The sequence below is a fragment of the Panthera pardus genome, unplaced genomic scaffold (genome assembly GCF_024362965.1).
Source record: "Panthera pardus isolate Hobbes unplaced genomic scaffold, ASM2436296v1 HiC_scaffold_4, whole genome shotgun sequence".
In the NCBI taxonomy this organism is placed as follows: Eukaryota; Metazoa; Chordata; class Mammalia; order Carnivora; family Felidae; genus Panthera; species Panthera pardus.
Window position 1 is genome coordinate 14,932,051 of NW_026526969.1, and position 24,703 is coordinate 14,956,753.

Consider the following 24,703-nt stretch of genomic DNA (forward strand, 5'->3'; position numbering starts at 1 on the left):
GAGGAAGAGCGAAATCGTGCCATTTGCGGCAACGTGGACGCTGAGTGAAGCCAGTCAGTCAGAGAAGGACGGATATGATATGTGTTCACTCATGTGGATCTTGAGAAACTTCACCGAAGACCTTGGGGGAGGGGAAGGGGAGAAAACAGTTACAAATGGAGAGGGTGGCAGGCAAACCAGAAGAGACCCTTAAACACAGAGAACGCACTGAGGGCGGATGGGGGCGGGGGAGAGGGGAAAGCGGGTGACGGGCACTGAGGAGGGCACCTGTGGGGATGAGCACTGGGTGTTGTATGTGAGCGAAGAATCACGGGAATCGACCCCAAAACCAAGAGCACGCCGTATACGCTCTTAGTTAACTTGACGCTCAATTATATCAAAAAATAAAAACTGAAAAGCACATCAAGAAAATGTAGAAGTCACCTAAATTGTACGTCTTTTTTTTTTTTATTTTTTTTTAACGTTTTGTTTATTTTTTGGGAGCGAGAGACAGAGTGTGAGCGGGGAAGGGCAGAGAGAGAGGGAGACACAGAATCCGAAGCAGGCTCCACGCTCCGAGCTGTCAGCACAGAGCTGGACGTGGGGCTCGAACCCACAAACCGCGAGATCCTGACCTCAGCCAAAGTCGGACACTCAACCGACGAGCCACCCAGGCGCCCCTAAATTGCACATCTTGATGATATCTTGGTTGTCGGAAATATGGAATTCAATAAAACAATTTTCTCAGCCGTATTTCATAGAAGAGGTGACAGAAATGACCCTCGCGGGTGTCCCATGCTGGGCGCAGCACCACCGGCAGAATGGAATGTTCTGGCCGGCCAAGCCCGGTCACTGGCCCACCTGAAACACAAGGAGAGTTTCACACGGGGTGGAGGGGGGTGGTGCGGGACGGGAAGGTGAACCTCATCGGTCCCCTCCCTGGGGCCGCGGGCACCGCCTTGTCACTCAGCCTCAGGCCGCCACCCGGACCCCCGTGGGATGAATCGCTGTCTCCAGCCCGAGCAGAAGCTGGGAGGCCGGGTGGGCAGAGCATCCAGGCCAGGAGAGCCAGCTTCCCCTCCTCCAAGGCCGAGAGCTCCAGGCTCTGTGCCCAAGGGACGTGTCCCGCTGGTGACGAGGGACAGTCCCCCCAACTTCCTGCACGGAATGAGGGTGGCTGTCTTCCCGGCTGGGCGTGGGGCTCACTGCACCCCCCACCACCCCTTGGGGTGTCCTTCCTGACATCTCACTCCCAGACCACTTTCCGGATTGAGAAGGGGATCCGGGCCCTGCCCCTGGCCGGCCGTGTGACCCAGGACTGTGCTCGTTGCCTCGTATGCGGAGTGGGAGGGGTGGTGGGGCCTGCCTTCAGAGCGGAAATGCAGGCTGCACACGCCAGTGTGGGTGTGAACGTCGGGGTCCAACAGGGGCTGAGCGTCGGACGATCGTGGGGCCTGCCGGAGTGCGTTCTGGAGAATTGGGGGAACCGCGCCCGGCACGCGGAAAGTGCTCAAGAAACGGTGGTCCTTTGCCGTTTAGTTTCTCAGACTCCACAGGCCCAACCCCTCTTTCCGGTGGGGGGTGACCCCGGAGAAGAGGAAGCCCTTTCTTTCCTGGAATCCACGCGTGAAGTCTCACGAGGGACCCGCGGATCTTGCCTGAGCCGTGAGGCCATCACTGGCAGGGGACTGGATTCGTCCACGGCCTCACCCCTTTGGTGGGGATCGTACCCCTGGGAACGTCTCTCTCCCCGGAAGAGGGGCTCCAGCAGGAAGGGGTGCCGGGCCCGTCGCACACGCTCGCACACGTGCACCTTCCACCCCAGGGCAGAGAGAAGCCTTCGAATGGAAGGGGAGGGCCGTGGTGTCGCTGCGTCGGAGGGCCTGATACTGTAAAGACGCACTTGTCCCCCGAGTTAGTCTGTAGATGTAAAGCCATCCCCTACAAGTCCCAGCCGGCCTCTGGAGTAGGAGCAGCGATTCTAACGTTCATCGAAAAATACAGGTGTGAGCACCACCAAGGAAAAATTGAAAACATAAAGGAATAACGAAGGGGGCTTACCCAGCAGATCCTAAAGCGCATCACCGTCTAAGCTAACGAACACAGCACGAGTTTGGGGAGGGACAGACAGGCCGCTGAACGAAGGACTCGGGACCCAGAGGCCGCTGCGGGCGCAGATGAGGGTTTCGGGCTGGCGGGACGGCGTGTCGAGTCTGCGGACGCAGGATGGATTGCTCCGGAATGCTGTTGAACATCTGGTCCGCCACCGGGAAGGAATGTTCCAGGGTCCCTACTTTACGCGCCCGAGCAGCAGAAGTTCCGGAGTATTAAAACTGTAACATGAACGTTCGAAGCTGACGGGAAACTTGTGGCAGGGGCGAGCGGCACCCGGAGCTGGTCCGGGTCGGCGGCCCGGGCTCCCTTGCGGCTGGCAGCTGCCGTGCACTGCCGTGGGGCTCGCGCCTCCCCAGCCATGGACAGTGTCCAGTGTTCCAGAAGATTCACAGGACCGTCCAGTGGGTCCACTTTGGGTTGTCGTGAGTAATCTTGTAATAATAATAGAATCTTCAGGGGCGCCTGGGGGGCTCAGTCGGTCGAGCGTCCGACTTCGGCTCAGGGCACGATCTCATGGTTCGTGGGTTCGAGCCCCACGTCGGGCTCTGTGCCGACAGCTCAGAGCCTGGATCCTGCTTGCGATTCTGGGTCTCCCTCTCTTCCTGCCCCTCCCCCGCTCATGCTCTGTCTCTCTTAAAAACAAATAAACGTTAAAAAAAAATAGAATCTATAAAGAAAAAGGACTGCTGCATTTTGCTAAATAAGCATTCAAAGACTTCTAAGTCAAACCCATGCCCTGGGTCATGGAAGTTGGTGCAGCGGGCACACGGGCGGGCGGGGCAGGCGCTCTAGGAGCCCGTTCGGACCCCTTGGGTCCTGTCTGCTCACAGCTGCAGGTCACCATGCCAAGGGTCACACCTGCCACCCTCTTCGAACCCCCCCCCCCCCCCCCCGCCGCCCGGGGCAGTCGGGGCTGACGCTCAGCCTCCCGGCGCCCTCACCACCGGGCCGGACGGCTCCCGTGACGCTTGTGAGGCAGAGCCCTCCCTCCCCCCCCCCACGACCAGGCAGGGGCTGCCCTTTGGGGGAAACCACGCCCTCACTTAACGTCAGGCTCCTCCCGGGAGCACCCCCTACGCGGCTGGCCAGGGATTCCTGCCGCGGGCTCTGTGTGGAGAGAGCCCAGACCACATCACCTCGTGGTAGATGGTGGCGGGGGGCGGTGGGGGCGGTGGGGGGGGGGCCCTGCTGACTCTCAGGACCAGACGCTGAACTCAGGTCCGGCAGGCGGCAGGCAGGAGCCCTCCCTGGGAGCAAGTGGGGCGGCAGGGCGTCCACAAGGCTGCGCAAGTGCAGCCCAGGGGGCAGAGGGAGGAGGCGGCCGGGCCGGGCACTCGTCCGGTGTTGGAGAAGCACAGTGGTCTGTGGACGGGGCCAGAGGGCCAGCTGTGGCGGGGCGGTGTGGGGGGGGGGGGTGGGGGTCAGGCAAGGGGCGGGAGGGCACTGTGGTGCCAGACGAGAAGGTCTTCCGTCCGCAGCCCTGTCCGGCCTCCGACACAAAAGTCAGGGTCGAGGCCCGGGGCAGGGACGTCTAGTGGATGGACTGGGGAACTTTGAACCTCCGGGTTCCCTGGGAGCCTCGCTGTCGGTGGGGGGTGGGGGGGAGCAGCCCCTCGCTCGGAGACCACACAGAAGTCCCGAGAGAAGCAGGCTTCTCGTGGGACGGTGCCTGTCCCCCCGCTCTGCCCCCGCCTCACCCCGCCCAGGATCGAGGGGCAGGGGCAGGCCTGGCCTGTCCGGGACAGGGCTGGGTCTGCCCACGTGAGGGGGGGGCCTCACACCGCAGGAGCCACGGGAACGGCCTGCGGGATGGCCCTCGGGATGATTTCCGCTGCCTGTCGTGGAGGTGCTTGAAGATCGTGCCTCGTCCCCGCGGGGCAGCCCGTGGCCAAGGCCGAGTGTCACAGGGTCACGAACGCTCGCTCCCTTGTCACAAGACAGCACAAACGCTATGCGGCCTTTCTCAGCCAAAGGTGCGGGAAAGAATGAAATCCCACAGAAGATGATTGGCGTGGCTGTTTCCTCAAGTCTCTGAAGGACGGTTCACACTGCACGGGACGTGCGGGGTCCCCGGGGCACCGGAGAGGAGAGAATCCATCACCACACACGGTACAAATCTGCGGGCTGACGGTCCAAAGGGTGCACGGACTGTATTGGTTTAAGAAGGAAAGCCACCGGGTGACTTCCTTGTTCAGAAATTTCGTCCCCGGAGAGGAAGATCCACAGAGACCTTGGGCTCAGGGACACCAGGCGCTGATGAGGGCTGGACACAGAGCACCAGAGCTGGAAAAGGGCAGTCGCACTCCGGCCTCTCCTCTCCCTTGGCTCCCAGATGTGGGCGCTCGGCACGTTACGGGATAACTTTTGGAGAAACCGGCCCAAGATGAAAGATCTATGTGTCGTCGGTTGGGGTCTCCCAACAAAATGCCCTTCCAGCTCACCCTCCTTGCTGCCCGAATTAACAAACTCTGTCCAGGTGCGAAAGAGCATAAGGAGCTTGTTAAACTGTCACTCTGAACTACAAAGAGTGCTGAGACCCACCAGAAATCTGAGCCGTGTGTCTGATGGCAAAAACCAAGGTAAACAGGAAAAAGGACCCATTTATAGTTAAAATTCTAGTTCGAGGCTCCTGGGTGACTCAGTCAGGTTAGCGTCCAACTCTTGATTTCAGCTCAGGTCATGAGCTCACGGTTCGTGAGTTGAATCCCCGTGTCGGGCTCTGTGGTGACAGTGTGGAGCCTGCTTGGGATCCTCTGTCTCCCTCTCTCTCTGCCCCACGTGTGCACGCTCTCTCGCTCCCTCTCCAAAATAAATAAACTTAAGAAAATAATTTAAAAAGGGGCGCCTGGGTGGCTCTGTCGGTTAAGTGTCCAATTTCGGCTGAAGTCATGACCTCACAGTTCATGGGTTTGAGCCGTGCACCAGGCTCTGTGCTTCAGATTCTGTGTCTCCCTATCTCTCTGCCCCTCCCCTACTCTCATTCTGTCTCGGTCTCTCAAAAATAAGATAACATTAAAACATTTTTTAATAATGAAAAAATAAAATTATAGCCCATTTTTTCAGAGAGTTCAGGAAGATATTTTTCTAGTGCTGCTCATTAGGCTACATGAACTCTTGTGGACAGGCTGGTTGTGTATAGTCCTTATCCATGCTGGCTTTTTTTTTTTTTTTTTTTTAACCACTGGTGGGTTCTATGTGTATTCCGGTCACGAAGGAGTCTGAACATCACTGCTCTTTCTGTGCTTAAAAACAAAGAGAGAAGCTTTTATTTATTTTTTGTTTTTTTTTTTAAACGTTTATTTATTTTTGAGACAGAGAGAGACAGAGCATGAACGGGGGAGGGGCAGAGAGAGAGGGAGACACAGAATCGGAAGCAGGCTCCAGGCTCTGAGCCATCAACCCAGAGCCCGACGCGGGGCTCGAACTCACGGACCGTGAGATCGTGACCTGAGCTGAAGTCGGACGCTTAACCGACTGAGCCACCCAGGTGCCCCAGAGAGAAGCTTTTAAAGAGCAACAATGGTGTGCACACAATAAAACCCACTCATCATCCCCAGAACCAGAACAACCATAAAGAATGTTTCAACAAGTAATTACAAACACTCTTGAAACATATGAAAAAGAAAGATATAAAAAGATATAAAAAATAAAATGGAAATTATAGAACTGAAAAATTCAAGCATCAAAACTAAAAATTTACTGGACAAATTGAATAGTCATTTGGAGACAACAGAAAAAAAATCCATAAACTTGAAGACCTATTATAGAAATGTCCCTATCTGAACAACAGAGAGAAAACAGACTGGAAATAAATGAAAAGACTTCTGGGAATCTGTGAACAACAACAAAAGATCTAACACTTGTGCCAGAAGAGGAGAAGGAAGAATGTAGACTGAAAATATTTTTTTTTAAACTGAGATGTAACTGACATATATTAGTCTCAGATGTGGCACATGATGGTTCAGTATTTGTAGATACTGTGAGATGATCCCCTCTGTAAGTCTAGTTAACATCCATCACAACACATAGTTACAAAAATTGTTTCTGGTGATGAGGACTTTTAAGATCAGCTGTCTGAGCAACTTCCAAATATGTTACATGGTATATTAACTATAGTCATCACGCATGTTACATGGTGCATATTACATCCCAGGACTTACTTATTTTATAATTGAAAGTTTGTATGTTTTGACCCTTGCACCCATTTTGGCCACCCCCAACCCCCACCTCTGGCAACCACCAGTCTTTTCTCTGTATGAGCATATGGTTTTGTTTTCTTTTTTGATTCCACATAGAAATGAGAGCATACACTGTCTGTTTTTCTCTTATTTCACGTAGCATCATGCCCTTGAGGCCCAGCTATGTTGTCACAAATGGCAAGATTTCCTTTTTTGAGGCTGATATTTTGGAGTGTGTCTATGCCACGTTTTTTGCTTCCTATATCCACTCATCCATTTATGGAAACTTGACTACTTCTGTGTTTTGTCCCTTGTAAATAATGTCGCAGTGAACATGGGGGTGCAGATATGTCTTCAAGTTAGTGTTTTTCTTTCCTTTGGGTAAATATCCAGAAGTGAAATTGCTGAACGTAGGGTAATTCTATGTCTAATTTTGTGAGGACCCTCCATACTGTCTTCCAGAGTGGCTGTACCAGTCTGCATTCCCACCAACAGTGCACAGGGGTTCCTTTTTCTCCACATCCTCGCCAACATCTCTTATTTCTTTGTCGTTGGTTTAGCCATTCTGTCAGGTGTGAGGTGGCCTCTCACTGTGGTCCTGATTGGCATTTCCCTGATGATCGATAACTGCTGTTGAGCACCTTTTTCTGTACCTGTTTGCCACCTGGATGTCTTCTTTGAAAATACCTGCTCTGCGTCTTCTACTCGTTTTTAAATGGGATTGTTGGTTTTTGTTTTTGTTTTTGTTTTGCTGTTGAGTTGTAGGAGTTCTTTATATATTTTGGACATTAGCCCCCTCTCAGAGATCTGATTTGAAAATATTTTCTCCCATTCCAACGGGTTGTCTTTTCATTTTGTGGATGGTTTTCTGTGCCGGGCAGAAGCTTTGCAGGTGGATGCTGTCCCACTGCTTTGTTTTTGCTTGTATTGCCTTTGCTTCTGACGTTAAAAAAAAAAAAAAAAAACAAAACACAGCAGCAGGACTGATGTCAAGAAGCTTACCACCTGTGTTTTCTTCTAGGAGTTTTATGGTTTCAAGTCTTAACATTCAAGTCTTCAGTCCATTTTGCATTGATCTGTGTGTATGTGGTGGGAGAAAGTGGACCCGTTTCTTTTGCGTGTGACTTCAGTTTTCCCATCACCATTTATTGAAGAGACTGCCCCTCTCCTATCATATGTTCTTGGCTCCTTTATTGTAAATTAATTGACCCTATATGCATGGGTTTATTTCTGGGTTTTCTAATCTGTTCCACTGATCTATGTGTCTGGTTTTTTGTGCCGGTACCATACCGTTTTGATTCCTGTAACTTTATAATATAGTTTGAAATCAGGGGACGTGATGCCTCCAGCTTTGTTCTTCTTTCTGGAGATTGATTTGTTTGGTATTTGAGATCTTTTCTGGTTCCATACAAATTTTAGGATTGCTTGTTCTATTTCCGTGAAAAAATGGAATTCTGTGGAATTTCTTTAGGGATTGCATTGAATCTGTAGGTTGCTTTGTGTAGTATGGACATTTTGAGCACATTGGTTCCTCCAGTCCATGAGCACGGACCGTCTTCCCGTCTGTCTTGTTTCTTCCATCGATGTCGTAGTGTTCAGTGTACAGGTCTTTCACCACCCTGGTTAAATTTATTCCTAGGTATTTTATTCCTTTTCATGCAATTGTAAAGGGGACTGTCTTCTTAATTTCTCTTTCTAAGAGTTTATTGTTGGCGTATAGAAATGCAGCCGATTTTGTACTTTAATTTTGTATGCTGTGACTTTACTGAAGTAACTGATCGGTTCTGATGGTTTTTTGGTGGCGTCTTCATGGTTTTCTCTACATAATATCGTGTCGTCTACACACAGTGACACTTCTTTCTTTCTGATTTGGGCACATTTTCTTTTCCTTGCCTAACTGCCGTGGCTAGGACTTCCCACACTGTGTTGGATAAAAGTGGTGACAGCGGACATCCTTGTCTTGTTCCTGATCTTAGAGGAAGAGCTTTCAGCTTGTAACCATTGAGTGTGACGCTAGATGTGGGCTTCTCATCTACAGTCTTTATTATGTCAAGAAAGATCCCCTCTATTTGCACTTTGTTGAAAGTTGTTTTTTTTTTTTTGAATCATAGATGGTGACTTTTGTCAAATGCTTTTTCACTGAGATGATCAAAATATTTTTATCCTTCCTTGTTAATGTGCATCACGTTGACCGATGTGGATGTTGAACCATCCTTGCACCCCTGGAATAAATCCCCCGTGACAATGGTGTATGATCCTTCTAATGTATTGTCGAATTCGTTCTGCCAGCAGTTTTTTGAGGAGTTTTGCATGCATGTCCGTCAGGGATATTGGCCTGTAGTTCTCTTTTCTTGTGGTGTCCTTGTCTGGTTTTGGCATCAGAGTTGTATACTGGTCTCGTACAATGAGTTTGGAAGTGTTCTCCCCTCTTATGTTTTGGTTTTTTTTTTTTTGAAGAGTGTGAGAAGAATTGGTATTAATTTTTTTTTACCATTTCATAGAATTGACCAGTGAGGCCATATGGTCCTGGACTTTTGCTTGTTGGAAAGCTTTGGATTACGGATTCTACCTCCTTACTAGTAGTAATCAGTCTGTTCAGATTTTCTATTTCTCCATGATTTAGTCTTGGTAGGTTGTACATTTCTAGGAGTTTATCCATTTCTTCTAGGTTGTGTAATGTGTTGGCATATAATTTTTCTTAGTAGTGTCTTATGAGCCTTTGTATTTGTGTATAAGGTGTAACATCTTTTATTTCTGATTTTATTTATTTGAGTCCTCTCTTTTTTTCTTGGTGAGTCTAGCTAAAGGTTTGACACTTTTGTTTACCTTTTAACAAAACAGCTGTTAGTTTCACTGACCTTTTCTATTGTCTTTTTAGTCTCTATTTCATTTATTTCCCCTCTGATTATGATTATTTCCTCCCTTTTACTAACTTGGGGTTTTGTTTGTTCTTCTTTTCTAGTTCTTTGAGGTGCAGAGTTAGGTTGTTTATTTGAGTTTTTTCATTTCTTGAAGTCAGCATTTATCACCGGAATTTCTTAGATCTGCTTTTGCTGCATCCTGTAAATTCTGGGATGTTCTATTTCCATTTTCATTCATCTCAACGCATTTTTCATTTCTTGTTTGATCTCTTCTTTGACCCATTCACTGTTCAGTAAAATGTTGTCTAATCTCCATGGATTTGTGAATTTTCCAGTTTTCTTATAATTGATTTCTAGTTTCCTACCACTATGGTCAGAAGCTTCTTGATTTGATTTAAGTTTTCTTCAACTTATTAAGACTTGTTTTGTGGCCCAACAGGTGATTTATCTTGGAAAATGTTGCATGTGTGCTTGAGAAGAATGTGTATTCCATAGCTTTCGGGTAGAATGTTCTGTACGTATCTATCAAGTCCATCTGGTCTAACATGTCAGCCCAACATTTCCTGGCCAGTGTTTCTCTATTGATTTTTCTGTCTGGATGATCTAGCCATTGATGTAAGTGTATTAAAGTCCCCTACTATTATTGTATTCTATCTATTTCTCTCTTTTGATCTGTTAGTACTTCTTTTATATACTTCTGTGCTCCTCCTATGTTGGGTGCATAACATTTACAATTGTTACATCCTCTTGTTGGATTGACCTTTTTATCATTATGTAGTGCCCTTCTTTGTCTTTTATTATAGTCTTTTTTTTAATGTTTATTTTTGAGAGAGAGAGAGAGAGAGAGAGAGAGATAAAGAGTATGAGCAGGGGAGGGGCAGAGAGAGAGAAGGAGGCACAGGATCTGAAGCAGGCTCCAGTCTCCGAGCTGTCAGCACAGAGCCCAATGCAGGGCTCGAACTCACGAGCTGTGAGATCATGACATGAGCCAGTCAGCCACCCAAGTGACTGAGCTACTCAGGCACCCCTACAGTCTTTGTTTTAAAGTCTATTTGTCTGATATGAGTTGTAGCTACCCCAGCTTTCTTTTTGTTTCCATTGCATGGAATATCTTTTTCCATTCCTTCACTTTTAGTCTCTATGTGTCCTTACATCTGAAGTGAGTCTTCTGTAGGCAGTGCGTAGATGGGTCTTGTTGTTGTTGTTGTTGTTGTTGTTGTTGTTGTTGTTGTTGTTAAATCCATTCAGCTACTCTGTGACTTTTTATTGGAAAATTTAGTCCATTGACATTTAAAGTAAGTACTGATAGGTGTGTACTTATTGGTATTTTGTTAATTGTTTTCTGGCTGTTTTGTAGTTCCTCTGTTCCTATCTTCTCTTGCTCTCTCCCTTTGTGATCTGATGATTTTTTGTAGTTTCATGCTTACATCCCTTTTTCTTTTCCTTTTGTGAATCTACTATAGGTTTTTGCTCTGTGGTTACCATGAGGAATACATAAAATGACATATTTATAGCAGTCTATTCTAAGTCGATAACAACGTAAGTGTGAATGCATTCTACAGCCCTACATTTTTACTTGCCCCAATATTTTTATGTGTTTGATATCACAATTTACATCTTTTTATATTGTGTATCCCTTAATAAATTATTGTGTGTATCCTTTACTTTTGTCTTTTACCCTTCATACCAGTTTTATAAGTGATTAACCCACTACCTTTGCAAAATTAGATTAATTCTGGGGCACCTGGGTGGCTCAGTCAGTTAAGCATCTGACTTTAGCTCAGGTCATGATCTCGCAGTTCATGAGTTCGAGCCCCACGTTGGGCTCTGTGCTGACAGCTCCGAGCCTGGAGCCTGCTTCGGATGCTGTGTCTCCCTCTCTCTGCCCCTCCCCTGCTCATGCTCTTAGTCTCTCTCTCAAAAGAAAATAAACATTAAAAAAAATTTTTTTTAATTAGATTAATTCTGAATTTTGAGATTTGTACTTTCATGTTTTCCTGTTAGTAATTAACACTCTCTTGTTTCAGTTTTTAAAAGCCCCTCAACATTTCTTGTAAGACTGGTCTGCTGGTGATGAATTCTTTTAGCTTTTGCTTGCCTGGAAAACTCTTTTTCTCCTTCAATTCTGAATGACAACTTTGCTGAATAGAATATTCTTGGGTAGAGGCTTTTTTCGTTTCAGTACTTTGAATATATGATGCCACTCCCTTCTGGCCTGAAGAGTTTCTGCTGAAGACTCCTTCCTACATAGAAGTTGTCTTTCTGTTGCGGCTTTAAAGATTCTCTCCTTGTTTTTGACTTCTGACACCTTGACTATATAATGTGTCTTGATGTGGGCCTCTTTGGTCCATCTTGTTTTAAACTTTTTCAGACTCTTCAATCTGATGTCTGTTTCCTTACCTGGCTTAGGATGTTTTCAGCCATTATTTCTGCCCCCTTTTTCTCTCTCTTCTCCGTCTGGGAGCACCCTAATGGGAATGTGGGACCACTTGCTGTTGCAGAGAAATAATACTTGGGATAACAGCAGATTTCTCATCTAAAACCAGGAAGGCCAGAAGGTAGCATTTTTCCAATGTTGAAAGAAAGTGTGCCACCTCTGAATTCCATGTCCAGCAAAAATGTCTTTCAGGAATTCAGAGGAAATAAAGACATTCTCAGATGAAGGAACACCAGGATAATTTGTCACTAGCAGACTTACCTTTGAGTAGCTGCTAAGGAAGTTTTCAAAACAGAAAGGAATTTATAACAGAAGGAGGCTTGAAACTTCAGGAAGTTAGAAAAAATAATACAATGATACAGTGCTTAATGTTTGTAGAGGAAATACCTAAGACAATTATACTTTAAAAGAAGAGGGTAGGGGCGCCTGGGTGGCGCAGTCGGTTAAGCGTCCGACTTCAGCCAGGTCACGATCTCGCGGTCCGTGAGTTCGAGCCCCGCGTCAGGCTCTGGGCTGATGGCTCGGAGCCTGGAGCCTGTTTCTGATTCTGTGTCTCCCTCTCTCTCTGCCCCTCCCCCGTTCATGCTCTGTCTCTCTCTGTCCCAAAAATAAATAAAACACGTTGAAAAAAAAAATAAAAATAAAAGAAGAGGGTAGATAAAGGGCCTAGATGAAAGTAAGTTTTCTACACTTCACTGGAAGTGATAGGATATTGTTACCAGGAGACTGTGGTAAGTTACATCAGTGTATTGTAATATGGAGAGTTAGAATGTTAGCTACCACTGAAAGAACTATATAGTGAGATACACTCAAAAACACTATAGATTGAAAAAATAAAATTATAAAGGTTAAAGTAACCCACAGGTAGGCAAGACACAGGAAACAGGAAAAAAAAAAACAAAAAAATAAAGAATAATCAGAAGATAAATAATAAAATGTCAGCCTTAAGCCCTAACACATCTATAATTACTTTAAAGGTAAATGGATTTAATAAATCAATTGAAAGATAGAGATTGAAAGAGTGGATTAAAACACACACACACACACACACACACACACACACACACACTACTCAACTACCTAACTACCCAACTATATGCTACCTACAGGAAACCCACTTCAAACGTAGCTATGTGGATACGTTGAAAGTGAAAGAATGATAAAAGATATACCATGCACCCATTAACTTTCAACATGAAGGCATGGGTATATTAATACTATATAATGTAGGCTTTAGAGAAAAGAAAAATTATCAGACCCAAAAAGAGACAATACTGAAAGCTGAAGTCAGCAAAGTTGCAATGAACAAGATGAACACAAAAATCAATCACATCACTACATAGCGATGAACGTGTGGAAGCTGAAATTTAAAACACAGCACCATTCATAATTTCTAAAAAGGTATACATCCAACAATACATGTGCAGAATCTGTATGCTGAAAATTACAAAATAATGATAAAAAAAAAACAAAACTAAAGGGTATTCAAAGAATTGGAACGGCATACCATGTTCATGAATTGGGAGAGTCAACATAAGAGTGATGTCCATTCTCCCTGAATTTATAGGTTTCTCTCAATTTCTATTAAAATCCCAGTAAGATTTTTTTATAGATTTAAATAAGCTTATTCGAAAATTTATATGGAAAGGCAAAGAAATTAGAAGAGCTAAAACAATTTTGGAAAAGGGAGTGAAGTGGGAGGAGTCACTGTATTCAGTGTCAAGATTTACTATACACCTGCAGCAATTGAGACAGGGTGGTGCCGGTGGAGGGATAAACACGTTCATCAACAGGATAGAATGGAGAACCCACAAAGAGACCTACACAGTACACCTGCTTAATTTTTATTAAGGGGCCAAAGCCATCTGAAGGAAGCATGATGGTCTTTCCAACAAATAGCATGAGAGCACTTGGACGTCCATAGACAAAAAAGCAACAACAAAGTATCTTATGTAACTTAATTCAAAATAGGCTGTGGGTTTAAATGTAAAAAGTGAAACTATAAATCCTCTAAAAGAAAACGTAGAGAACATTTTCAGGACTAGGGCCAGGCAAGAATTCTTAAATATGACATAAAAAAAAAGATTAATAAATGACACTTCAACGAATTTAAAATTTTTGCATTATGGAAGACCTTGTTAAGGAAAACACACACTATAGATGGGGAGAAAATGTTTGCAAACCACGTATTTGACAAAGGTCTTGTATCTAGAAAGTGTAAAGAACTCTCCAAATTCAACAGTCAAAATAAAAAATTCATAAAACGGGTAGAAGTTGAAGTATTTCTTCAAAGAAGAGATACTGCTGGCAAACAAGTATGTGAGAAGATGTTTATAAATAAAAACTACAGTGAGATCTCACTATACACTGTTACAACAACCAAAATAAAAAATTGGCAATAACACTAACTGTTGGCGAGGATGTGGAGAAATTGTATCTTGGGCATCTAAAAGGGGAATGTAAAATGGTACAGCCACTCTGGAAACAGGTGAGCAGTTCCTTACAGGAACCATGCACGTGACCACACACAGCCTGGCAATTGCACTCCCGAGCATTTATGCCAGAGAAATGAAAACTTCACTTCACACCAAAACCCGTGTGCAGATTTTCACAGCAGCTTTATTTGTAGCAGCCTCAAATTGGAAACAACCCAAATGTCCTTCAGTAGGTGAATGGTCAAACAAATGTTGCAGATCATCTATACAGTGGAATACTACTCAGCAATAAAAAGGAACATAACAAATACATACATGAGCCAGGACGGATCTCAAAAGCCTTCGCTCAGTGAAAGAACCAATATCCAAAGGTTACATAGTGCATGATCCCACTTACATAACATTCTAAAAGTGACAGAGGTGAACAGATTAGCGTTGCCAGGGGACAGGGACAGAGTTGGAGGCACGGGAGACGGCTGCAGGAGTCGTTCTGTATCTTGACTGTGGTGGTGAGAACACAGATCCACACCCATGGGATACATTTACAGACACACCCGCGCACGAGGGCATGTGAAAGCTGGTGGGGGGCTGAACGAGGTCTGTAGCCCTGTGACCATACCTGGACCCATGGACACAACATCTTCCTGGTCTCGATGCTGTACTACAGTCAGGTCTTAGCACCGAGTGGGTGGCTTGGGGAGCTGGGCAGCTACGTACTATTTCCTGTGACCCTATAATTATTTCAAATTTTAAAAATTGGAAATCAAAAAACCTCCCGAAGAGTAGAACGAATAGGCAGTGCCGTGGGGTGAGAAGAGGTGCTGAGAAGGGTGTGGTGATCAAGGAGAACTCCCTCGAGCCCCCCACCCCCAGTCCCGTATTTTGCCTCTGTACCTGCCTCATTCCCAGACGCTGTCCTCTCTCCCTGGCAGGTGGGTGAACTGTCCGTTGTACTAGCGAAAACCGTCCGCCCCCTCAAGCAACAAACCTTAACCCTTCTTCCCCGACCATGTTCTGGCGACCCCCTCTCCCTCCCATGCATCATCAGTCTTCTCCACTGGATCCCACAAACAGTCTGTCATGGCTCCCATCTCTATGCATCACATCCTTTACCCCCGCAGGGAGAACAGAGGCTCCAGAGGGAGGTACGTTGCTACAGAAAACAAGGAGATTCTTTGCACAATTGACGATGGCCTATAAGCCCCGAGCCTGCTGCGTTTGTAGAGAAGAGGGACTAGAAAGGCAGATACCAAAATGTTAACCATGGCTTTTCCTGGGGTGGTGAGATGGAATGATGGCTCTTTTCTTCTTTACGATGAACTGTTTTCTAAAGTTTATGTAACGAAAGGATTACTTTTGAGATAAGAAAAGGATCAACACAGGTTGTTATTCTATCAAATGCCACCAACGGTCCCCCACTGCCCACAGCCTGACTCTAATCGCTTTAAGGCCGTAAGGTGGGTCACCAGAGCCTGGCTTAGCTGACCTCATTGGTCCCTCATTGGTCCCGGCAGCCCCCAGCCCCACACTGCCCCAGCTTCTGACCTCCAGCTGCACCTACGTGCCCCTCGGGGCGGGGTCCCTTTCCTCCCACCTTCTGTTTGTCCTTGCAGGTTTTGACCTTCCTGAGAAGTCTCCCCCATCGCGAGGGCAGTGATAGTCCCCTTCCCTGTGCTCCCCTGGCGTCTTATCACTGCACACTGGACTGCGTCTGGACTGGTGGGTCAGTGGCCACCTCTCCCTTGGCCCCCCTCCTTCCCCACGTCTCTGCTATACCCTCCTTTCCCTGCTCCCTCCATGGGCTGACGTGTATGGACTTTGTCCCTGGGCTCTCTGCATCGGGTTTTCTGGCCATTCAGCCGAGGAGGAGCCCCGCAGGGGAAGGGAGGAGTGTGGGGTCGGCACACGTGCCCCAGCTCCCTCCTATGGAGTCACCTCAGGCTGGAGGTCCCTCCACTGGAGGCCCCTCTCCAGACCCTGGCGGGTGTCTGTACAGCCCCTCCTCATCCCAGGGGCCACCATGTGTTGCCAGCTTTGCTGTCCCTTGTGGGTCCTTACACCCTCTCTTGGAAATGGCCCCTTTGTAGGCACGCCCCTTGGATTACTCTATTTTGGGGCGTCGCCTCTTCCCTGTTGGGACTGCGAATGACTCATTCTCCAAGGAGGGGACACGTCTCGATGTCTCTGGCGTGTCGGTACACAGTAGGTGCTCCGTAATTGCATACTGAAGGGAAGAATGAATGAAGCCTCAGGATCACCTGTCCTGGACGGGCTGCTCTCTGTGCCGCGTGGCCGTGCACTTGGCCTCTATTCTCAGATGGGCCTAATTCTTCACGCCTCCCCGTGTCCGTATCACCTGCCACCCTGTCCCCACCAGCCACCCCCAGACGCGCGGGTGGGCTGACCGGGATCGGCAGAGCCACCTTGCCGGCCACCCAGGTGTGTGAGCAATAGCGCGACGTGGCCGTTGGCGATGCAGCGTTATCGTGCCAATGGCGCGATGGCCCCACGTGCCATTTGACCTTCCCGGTGACCCAGTGTCGGCACCCCACTGAGACACAGAGAGGTCACCTACTTGCTGTGGTCACAGGGTCGTGAGGGGCAGAAGCTGGGTGTGAGCCGACGCTCTTGGCCTTCGCGCCCCATCACCCGATGGGCACTGCCCTTCGAGGCCGCCTCCGGGAGCCTGAGCACTGACCCTGGCCACGGGGCAGGGCTTACCTTGCACGTCTTCATCCCGGGCTCGGAGCTCAGTCCTGAGCCCACGAGGATGCTGACCTCTTGACTTCGGAGCCTCCACCCCCTCCTCACTGTGGTTCCCTTATCCAGACCAAAATCACCCCTTCCAGGCAGCCTTCCAGGTTCTTCCCATGCGGGGTCCCCATCCTCCCTTGGGCCTCCTGGGCTGAGCTGGGCCACCTGCCTCCGCGTCGGGTGCCCTGACGGCCGTGAGCTCCTCAAGGGTGGGGGCAGTGTTGGATCTGTCTCTGGGCTCCGATGGTGCGAGAGTGCCGCCCGCACACGTTAGGTGCCTAATCAGTGTGTCTTCTCCTGTGCTGTCTACCCTCGTCAACTCCGCTATGACCTCTTTCAAGCGAGGGCATGGTGACCCACGCACCTGCGTTTTGGGACTGGCCTGGCGTCGGGCACGGAGCCACCTCTGTCCAGCCCTGGCTGTTCCTGGGAGGGTCGGGGCTTCTGGAACATTCTTGGCTGCACGGGATGCCCCGCCCCCCCTCCACCATTGTGTGTTCCTCTCCAGGTCCCTCCCCTCCCCTTGGACCCCTGCTTTGGTGGCAGCGCCCCTGGTGGTGACGCGTCCCTCTCACACACCCGGCCTGCCTACCCAGGGCAGGCGCCTCTGTCCTGTGTCTGTTGTCCTCTGATTTCCTATAAATAGCCAATTTTATCTCCTCAGTGACAGGGAGCAGCGGGCTGAGGAGCCTGGCCCCACTTCTGTCCCCTGGCCAGGACTGCCCTGTGTTACTGTGTCCCCTCTCTGGGTGCCCCCCCTTCCTGCCCCTGCTGCCTCTCTCGCTGGTCACCAGGCTTCCCCCGTGCTGTCCTCCCAGGACCCCACGGCAGACAGCAAGGAGATGACCGACTTGGGAGGGACTCAGTCGGGGGGGGTGGGGGGCAGTCAAAGCCCACCCAGGTTGCCCCATGCGGAGCCTCCTACCCAGAACCTTCATGTAGTCGGGGGAGCACAGAGGTGAGGCCTGGTGGGGGGGAGCACAGAGGTGAGGACTAGTTGGGGGCAGACCGGCCCTGTGCGCGGCGCTGCGAGGCTGCCGGGGCCTGGGAGTCAGCTGGGCCCTGGGGGCCGGCACTGGCTTCCCCGCCGTCTCAGGGAGGTGCCTAAAGCTGGAAACAGCTCCTGAGGAAGGGGTGAGCTCCCTGTCACTGGAGGTGCTCAAGCAGAGGCTACTGGTCTTAGGGCTGTGCCCAGCCCTGAGCCCTTTCCTGCTGACCTACCGGATCCCGAAAACCTGCCTCCGTCACTCTGCTCTCTGGGATCCAGTCCCAGCACCTCCCCCGCCCCCGCCAGTGTCTTACTGGGTCTTTGTCAGAAATACAGACGGGGAACAGGTTTGCCCCGGGCGTCGGGTGTGGGCCGTAGGGAGGAGGGCCTGGGGTGGCAGGTCAGCGGTGGTGGGGACACGTGCGTGCGTGTGCAGGAGGACCGGCCCCGGGGCTGTGAGAGGGAGGGAGGGGCCAGAGCGAGACGCCCCTTCCCCGCAGGGCCCCGGGCCCCCCCGGCTCCCCTGGGAGGAGGTGGCTTTGCTGGACCCCGGCTGGTGCTGGGCGCAAGGGCCCAGATGTGGCAAGGGGGAGCCTGCGACCTTGTGGTAAGGATACTTGCACCAGCCACGGGGAGGGGCTTTCTGGGGGCGGGGCGTCAGGATCCAGTCTTCTCTGGAGAGTGCGAACCGCGCGGTTCACACACGCAAAGTGCTCCCTGGCTCCGAATGTGGGAGCACAGCAGGGTGAGCAAGGTACCCGTCCGTGCGTCCGGCTGCGGGGCTCCGAGGCTGGCTCGCCTCGACTCCGACTCACCCGCAAACCCCCACAGGCCCCCGTCCCTGGCTGCCCGCTCACACCCACGCGGCTTGTGGCCTGTGCGCACTTGGGTGCACGCACCGGACACAAGCCACCGTTCACCAGCCTCTGCACGTCCTCCAGCCCGGGGTGGACTGCTCACCTCTCCCAGGGTTCTTGTGAGCCCCCCCACCCATGCTCACGACAGCCCGCTCCTGCTGTCCTGGGAGGAGGGCTCCGTGGTGACCCTACCTGTAAATAACCCCAGCCCCAACCCAACCCGATAAAACCACCCTAAATAGCACATTAAAAAACCCCCAGATCCCTCCCTAAGTCCCATAGTAAAAACCCAGTACAAGTATTTGGGTTTTCCCTTTGTAGAATTTTTTTTTTTTTTTTTTTTTTAGTAGATATAGTCTCTTTCTCGATTTACAGCAAACATTGCAAATATAGAAATATTTTTCTGAACAACGGGATGACAGCATACAGGGGGGACGGGCCACGCCCCTTCCAGCCACCCCCGACAGCCGTCCCCCGGACAAGGCCCTCCCCACAGCCTCCCCTGCAGGGCTCCGGGCGGGGGTCCTGGAGGCCACCCGGCCGCCTGCGTTGGCTCTGCCTCTCTCTGGTGGCCTCCGGAGTCAGCAGCCAAGAGACAGGCCGAGGAGAGAATGCACAGCAAACCACAGACAGAGGCAATCATGGGGGGGAGCCGGGAGGCCACGCCGGCCACACCCCCACGTCTGGTGTTTTAGGTCTTTTTAAGAGAACTTTACTTTTATTATCTTTTCTTAAAAAAGGAAGAAAATAAAGACAGAGAGGAAGATCGAGGCGGCAGAGAAGAATCCAAGAGGAAAGATAATGAAAAAAGATTCCCCTCCCCCACCCCCACGCCCAGACACAGTTTTCGGAAGTCCCTCGTGTGCGTGCCTGTGTGTGTGCGCGCGTGTGTGGCGTTTCGTGGCAGTCTCTGGGTTACAAGTGGCTGCGGTGGGTCCTGGGTCCTTTTTGGTCCCCTGGGCGTCGCGCGTTCCGGGGCGGGGGCGGGGCGGGGCGGCCGCGGGCTCAGGACTTGTGCTGGGCCGACACGCCCTTCCAGTAGTCCAAGATGTCGTGCAGATCCTCGTCTTTGGCGAACTGAACCTTCTTGCGCAGGGCGTGGCCGGCCGCCACGAACTCCTCGTGGTCCTTGTGGCGCCGGCGGCTGAGTCTGAAGCGCTCCCAGATGCTCTGGGAGGCCCTGCAGGCGTACTCGGGACTGGAGGAGTAGCTCAGGTTGTGGTACTGCGGGGACAGCTGCGAGTAGGCCAGGTCGCGGGGCCGCGGCCGGGTCAGCGGCTCCAGGATGGACGCCTTGCGGCCGCCCAGGCTCTCGTGCGGCGGGGGCGCGGGGGGCGCGGGCGGCTCGGCGGGGTGGGAGCCGGGGTACGAGTGCCGGTGCTCGCCGTAGTGGCGGCCCTTCTCGGCCTCGGCCCGCAGCACGGCGGCCCCGGGCGTCACAGTGAGGATGGTGTCGGGCGCGGGGGCGCTCTTCTCGATGTACTTGGCCTCGGCGGCCGCGGCCTTGTGCCCGCCGGGGGCCTCGGCGCGGAAGGCCCGCGGGCTGCGCGCGGGGCCGCCGGACGAGGGCCCGGCGCGCGGGGGCCCGGGGGCCGCCTCCACGCTGTGGTGCCGCTGCAGGCCGTGGCCGAAGGCGTCCTTGTAGACGGGGGACAGGAAGCCGTGCTTGGCGGCCAGGGGCTCGGACAGCAGCATCAGCTGCGGCTCGGCGGCCGGCGCGGCCCCGGACTTGCCGCCCTGGAAGGAGGTGGCCTCGGACTTGAGCGCGTCGATGCAGTTGTTGATGATCTGGTTGACCTTGTCCACCTCCTTGGCGATGGTGGAGATCTCGGCCACGGAGCTCTGGCTGTCGGGGCCGGGCCGGCCCAGCTCGCCGTCCCTGCGCTCGGCCTGCTCGCCCGCGCGCACCTCCATGTAGTTGCCCTTGCCGGCCTTGGGCGTGCCGCCGCCCTCTGCCAGCTCGTACTGCTCCACCTCGCTGGCGGCCGCCGGCAGGTACGGGATGCGGGTCACGGCCTCGGGGCCCAGCAGCGGGCCCTGGGACAGCGGGGCCAGGCCGGGCGCCTCCATCTCGGGCCCGTACTTGAGCTCGATGATGGTCTTCTTGAGGCCGCCGGCCGCGGCCGCCTTCTTGTGCTTCTCCTCCTGCCGCCTCCGCCTGCGCAGGCAGTAGTAGACGGCGCCGAGCACCAGCACCATGCCGAACAGGCAGCCCAGGATGGTCACGATGTGGTGCGTGGCCGCGGACGGGCTGGGCACGGGGCCCGGCGGGCCGGGCGGCCTGGGCAGGCAGATGGTGAGGCAGGTGTGGTTGTGGTGCAGGCCCGAACTGGTGGACACCACGCAGTAGGTGTAGTTGGTGAGCGCGTACAGGTTGGTCAGGCGGATCTCCTCCCGGGGCTTGGTCAGCCTGGACACGGTGGACGAGCGGCTGTTGTTGAAGTGCTCCAGCGTGTACATGCGGGTGAACGGGCTGGGCAGCTGCACCGTGATGGTGGCCGAGTTCTGCGTCAGCTGCTTGACCTTCATGAGGGGCCGGCCCTCGGCCTGGGGGGCCAGCGTGGGCAGGGCCACCGGCGGCGTGGTGCCGTCGCCGGAGAAGCACTCGTCGTCGGCGCACGGGGCCTCGCTGGGCTCCGGGGGCGGCGGGGGCGGCGGGGGCGGGGAGCGGCCGGGCGGCGGCCGGCCCGGCGGCGGGTGCGGCTCGGCCACGTAGGAGCCGTCGGTGCACACGGACTGCAGCTTGCCGAGGATGCTGCGGTGGCCGTGGCGGCCCTGGCCCAGGAGGAAGTAGCCGGAGTAGAGCGGCGGCGACTCGCACTGCATGCGGTCGTAGGCGTGCGTGGCGTTGGCGAAGGCCGCCAGCCAGCGCAGGAAGCCCAGCAGCTCGCACGAGCAGTAGAAGGGGTTGCTGTACAGCTCGCACACGGACAGCTTGGCCAGGCCCGCGAAGGTGGCGCCGTGCAGCCGCTGGATGCGGTTCATGGACAGGTCGATGTTGACGATGTTGGGGCACTCCCAGAAGGCGCTGGGCGTGACCACCTCGATGAGGTTGGCCTGCAGGTACAGGTACTCGAGCTTGCCCAGGCCGCGCAGCACGCCCTCCGTCAGGTTGCGCAGGCGGTTGTAGCCCAGCTGCAGCACCTGCAGGTTGAACTGGCCCGAGAAGGCGCCGTCCTCGATGTAGGCGATCTCGTTCTTGGTCAGGTTGAGGTACGTGAGGTTGCCGAAGCGGCTCAGCGAGGCGTACTGCACGCTGCGGATGCGGTTCTCGTTCAGCCGCAGGTCCACGATGGTGTTGTTGATCTGCTGCGGGATGGCCTCGTACGGCGGCTGGTTCTGGCTGCAGATGGCCAGCCACACGAAGCCCTTGTCGCCCTCGATCAGCCAGCAGTCGCCGTGGGCCAGCCCGCCCGCGTGCAGCAGGGTGGCGGCCGCCACGCACGCCCACAGCGCGCCCCACCGGCACCCGGCCATGGGGACCGCCGCCGCGGGAGCCCCCCCGCTCTGCCTGCCGGGTTGGGGGGGGGGGGGGACCGGGTGGGAGGCTGCCTGCGTTCTCAGGGGCGTCCTGTCCCAGACGGCATGGTGGCGCAGCGGGCGTGCTCCCTCACTGCCGGACGCCCCGGGTCATCCGCCCGCGTCCCGCCGAGGCCGTGGCCGCCTCCCCCATCGGCCTGGGCGTCCCGACGGCTCCACCCTTCGCCTCCAGCTCCGTGGTCCTGCGGCAAGACAAGAGAAGAGAGGGCAGTCAGGAGACACGGCGGCCGCGGGAGGCCCGGGGGTCAGGTGTGGCCCCGTGCCAGGCTCAGCTGAGCCGCCCGACAAAACAAGGAGGCGCATTCGGGGAGCCCGAGGACGACGCAGGGTGACAGGAAGTGCTCAGTACACGCTGTCTTGAGGGCGGGGAGCAAGCCAAAGGGAGCCCCAGTTCGGAGCTTCCCACCCTCCCCGGCCCCGCTGCACCTGCTCGGTCGGGCTCAAAGTTAGGGTCGCCCCGGAGAATCAGGAACCGTGTGTGCCTGGCTCAGTGCCTCCCTCGTGACAGAGGGAAGACAGGGACGTCCTCTCCGGGGAGGGCACTCACAGCACTCACAGCCGCCTGCAGAGGGTGCTTTGAGCCCTGGCCCAAGGGTCCGCAGCTGGCAGGGCGCAAATCCTGCCAGGGCCCACAGGTCCCCTCCGGCTCCTCTCCGGGGAAGGGGCTGGGAGGCCGCAGCCGGCACCATCCAGGCACCGCGCACAGCTAGGTTCTGGGCCGGAGCTCTCCTGGGCTGGGCCCGGGCTCCTCCGTCTCGCCCAGTTAGCCAGCTGGATGGTCCCCGAGGCTTTGCACCTGGCTCCGGGGCCCTGGAGGGTGTCACCACTCTGTGTGGGTAGATCCCGGCAGAAAGGCCCGGAAGGCAGGGGTGGCTCTGCGAAGACTCCCCCACGCCCCCTCCCCAGACCCAGGCAAGGGCCGAGCCCTCCCAGCCCCGCCAACGACGCCTAAGACACGATGCGACGTGATGGTGGCCGCTGTCCCTCCAGACCCCGCGCTTCCCCAGGACGGGGCCGTCCCCCCCACCCGTGGGAGGATGTCCGGTCTGCGGGACGCCCCCTCCGCCCCCCGTATTTCTCCCTCAGGACAGACGAATGGGGATGTGTTTCCTTGTTAATGCTTGGATTTACAGCCGGCCTCTGTAACCGCTCTGTGGCCTGGCGGGTGGCCAGCTGAGTGTATTTCACGGATATTGACGTCTGCAACTAGTCTGCACTGAGGCGGTTTAAATTAGGAGAAAAAAATATAATGATGCGAAATGGATTTTCCTTCCCTTTGGAAACTTCATAAAGAACAGTTTTGATCTGGCTCCTGGGGAAGAGTCTCTTTCTGATCGGCAGAGCGGGGAGAGATCGGACAGGTGGGACCCGAGGAGGAACCCACCCCTGCCCGGCCCCGGGTGCAAACCACCGGGCCCTCTCTGGGCCCGATCGGAAGTGGCTGCAGGGTCCTGGCGGGGCACGCTTGGGTGTCCGTCCCCAAAGGAGGGAGACTGCCAGGGGTCGCCGGGGTCCCTGCACGGTCTGGCCCGTGACCTCCAAGGTGCCGTCCCCTGGGGAGCCCCTGGAGCGCATCCCCGTCGCTGTCACTCGGTGGCCACCTGCCTGTTCCCCGGGCGGGCTGCCCCTCCCCCAGGGGGCCTCGCCCCAGTGCACTGAGACGCAGGGCGGCAGTGGGCGGGGGCCTGGCTCCCGCCCCCGGAAGCAGGTACTCGAGCAGGCCTGTCTAGGAAACCTGGAGCCTCAGCAGTGCTGATTGTAATCACCTTTAATCTCTCGCTCAAAATAACCCAAAGTCAAGTTAAGGAGGATTACAGGGCCTGAAGAAGCCTTATCACGGGCAGGTGCCCGGGGAGGAGGGACAGGGGCCCCCAGGCTACCAGCCTCTCCCCGCCCCCCCCTCCCAGGGGCGCCTGGGGGCGTGGGTCTGTGTGCACGTGCGGCTTGCACAAGGCAGGTTCCCACACGTTTGTGCCGGGCTCGGTCGTGTGTCCGGGTGTGCACGTGCGAGGGTCAGTATACACACACACACACACACACACACACGTTGGGACCCACGTTCGGGCATGTGCACGTGGTGTGCCGCCACCCGGGAGCCCCCCACCCCAGTGCCACAGCCTAGAGATGGCCACCTTGTGAGCGGCAGGTGGTTCTGGGGACCAGTCTCGCCTCCCCTGTGCACCCCCACACTCTGAAGCCTCCGCCGTCGGGCTGACCCGTGTGATGAGGGAGGCAGGGCCCTGAGGATGGGGTACGTCCCCAGTCCAGGGGCTCCCTCTGGAGGCTGTGGGGGATGGGAAGTCCTGTCTCACCCCACCTGGCCTCGGGTGCTGGGATATAGGAGTGGGCATGTGACCCTGGTGGCTGGTCCCTTCTGCCCCTTTTATAGCCCCCAAGACCTGGCCTCGGAGGACCCAGGGATCTTGCCGCACGACTCACTCTACAGATGGGAAACTGAGGCCAAGGCCACGCGGTGAGTGGCCCCATCCTCCTCCTGTGGGGCTGGGGGCTGGGCGTCAGCTCCAGCAAGTGCCTGGTCCCCCCGGGAGGCCCCTCGGC

The 24,703-nt window shown here is 53.7% G+C and overlaps 2 protein-coding genes and 1 non-coding gene across 5 annotated transcripts in view; 1 reads left to right on the forward strand and 2 right to left on the reverse strand.

The window, feature by feature from the left end:
* The window catches only part of LOC109251119 (basic proline-rich protein-like), a 36,231-nt gene that overhangs the window by 10,440 nt on the left and 1,088 nt on the right, over nt 1-24,703 (forward strand). For all 3 annotated transcript variants that reach the window (XR_008419118.1, XM_053893898.1, XM_053893897.1), the window contains exon 3: nt 24,534-24,617. Coding sequence is in view for 2 of the 3 variants with exons in the window: in XM_053893898.1 (XP_053749873.1) it covers nt 24,534-24,617 (84 nt within the window). In the remaining variant the exon portion in view is untranslated. The remainder of the gene's footprint in view (nt 1-24,533; nt 24,618-24,703) is intronic.
* On the reverse strand, nt 19,494-22,105 carry ELFN1 (extracellular leucine rich repeat and fibronectin type III domain containing 1). Its single transcript, XM_053893896.1, has one exon. It carries the CDS (start codon nt 22,079-22,081, stop codon nt 19,610-19,612), a length of 2,472 nt encoding a protein of 823 aa, XP_053749871.1. The 5' UTR covers nt 22,082-22,105; the 3' UTR covers nt 19,494-19,609.
* LOC109251056 (uncharacterized) overlaps nt 22,139-24,703 on the reverse strand; it is a 58,371-nt gene continuing 55,806 nt past the window's right edge. Inside the window, exon 3 of the transcript XR_008419119.1 lies at nt 22,139-22,326. This is a non-coding gene — a transcript (uncharacterized LOC109251056). The remainder of the gene's footprint in view (nt 22,327-24,703) is intronic.

Excerpts from the sequence above, each read along its gene's own strand:
- ELFN1 (XM_053893896.1), bottom strand. The coding sequence starts at position 22,081 with ATGGCCGGGTGCCGGTGGGGCGCGCTGTGGGCGTGCGTGGCGGCCGCC.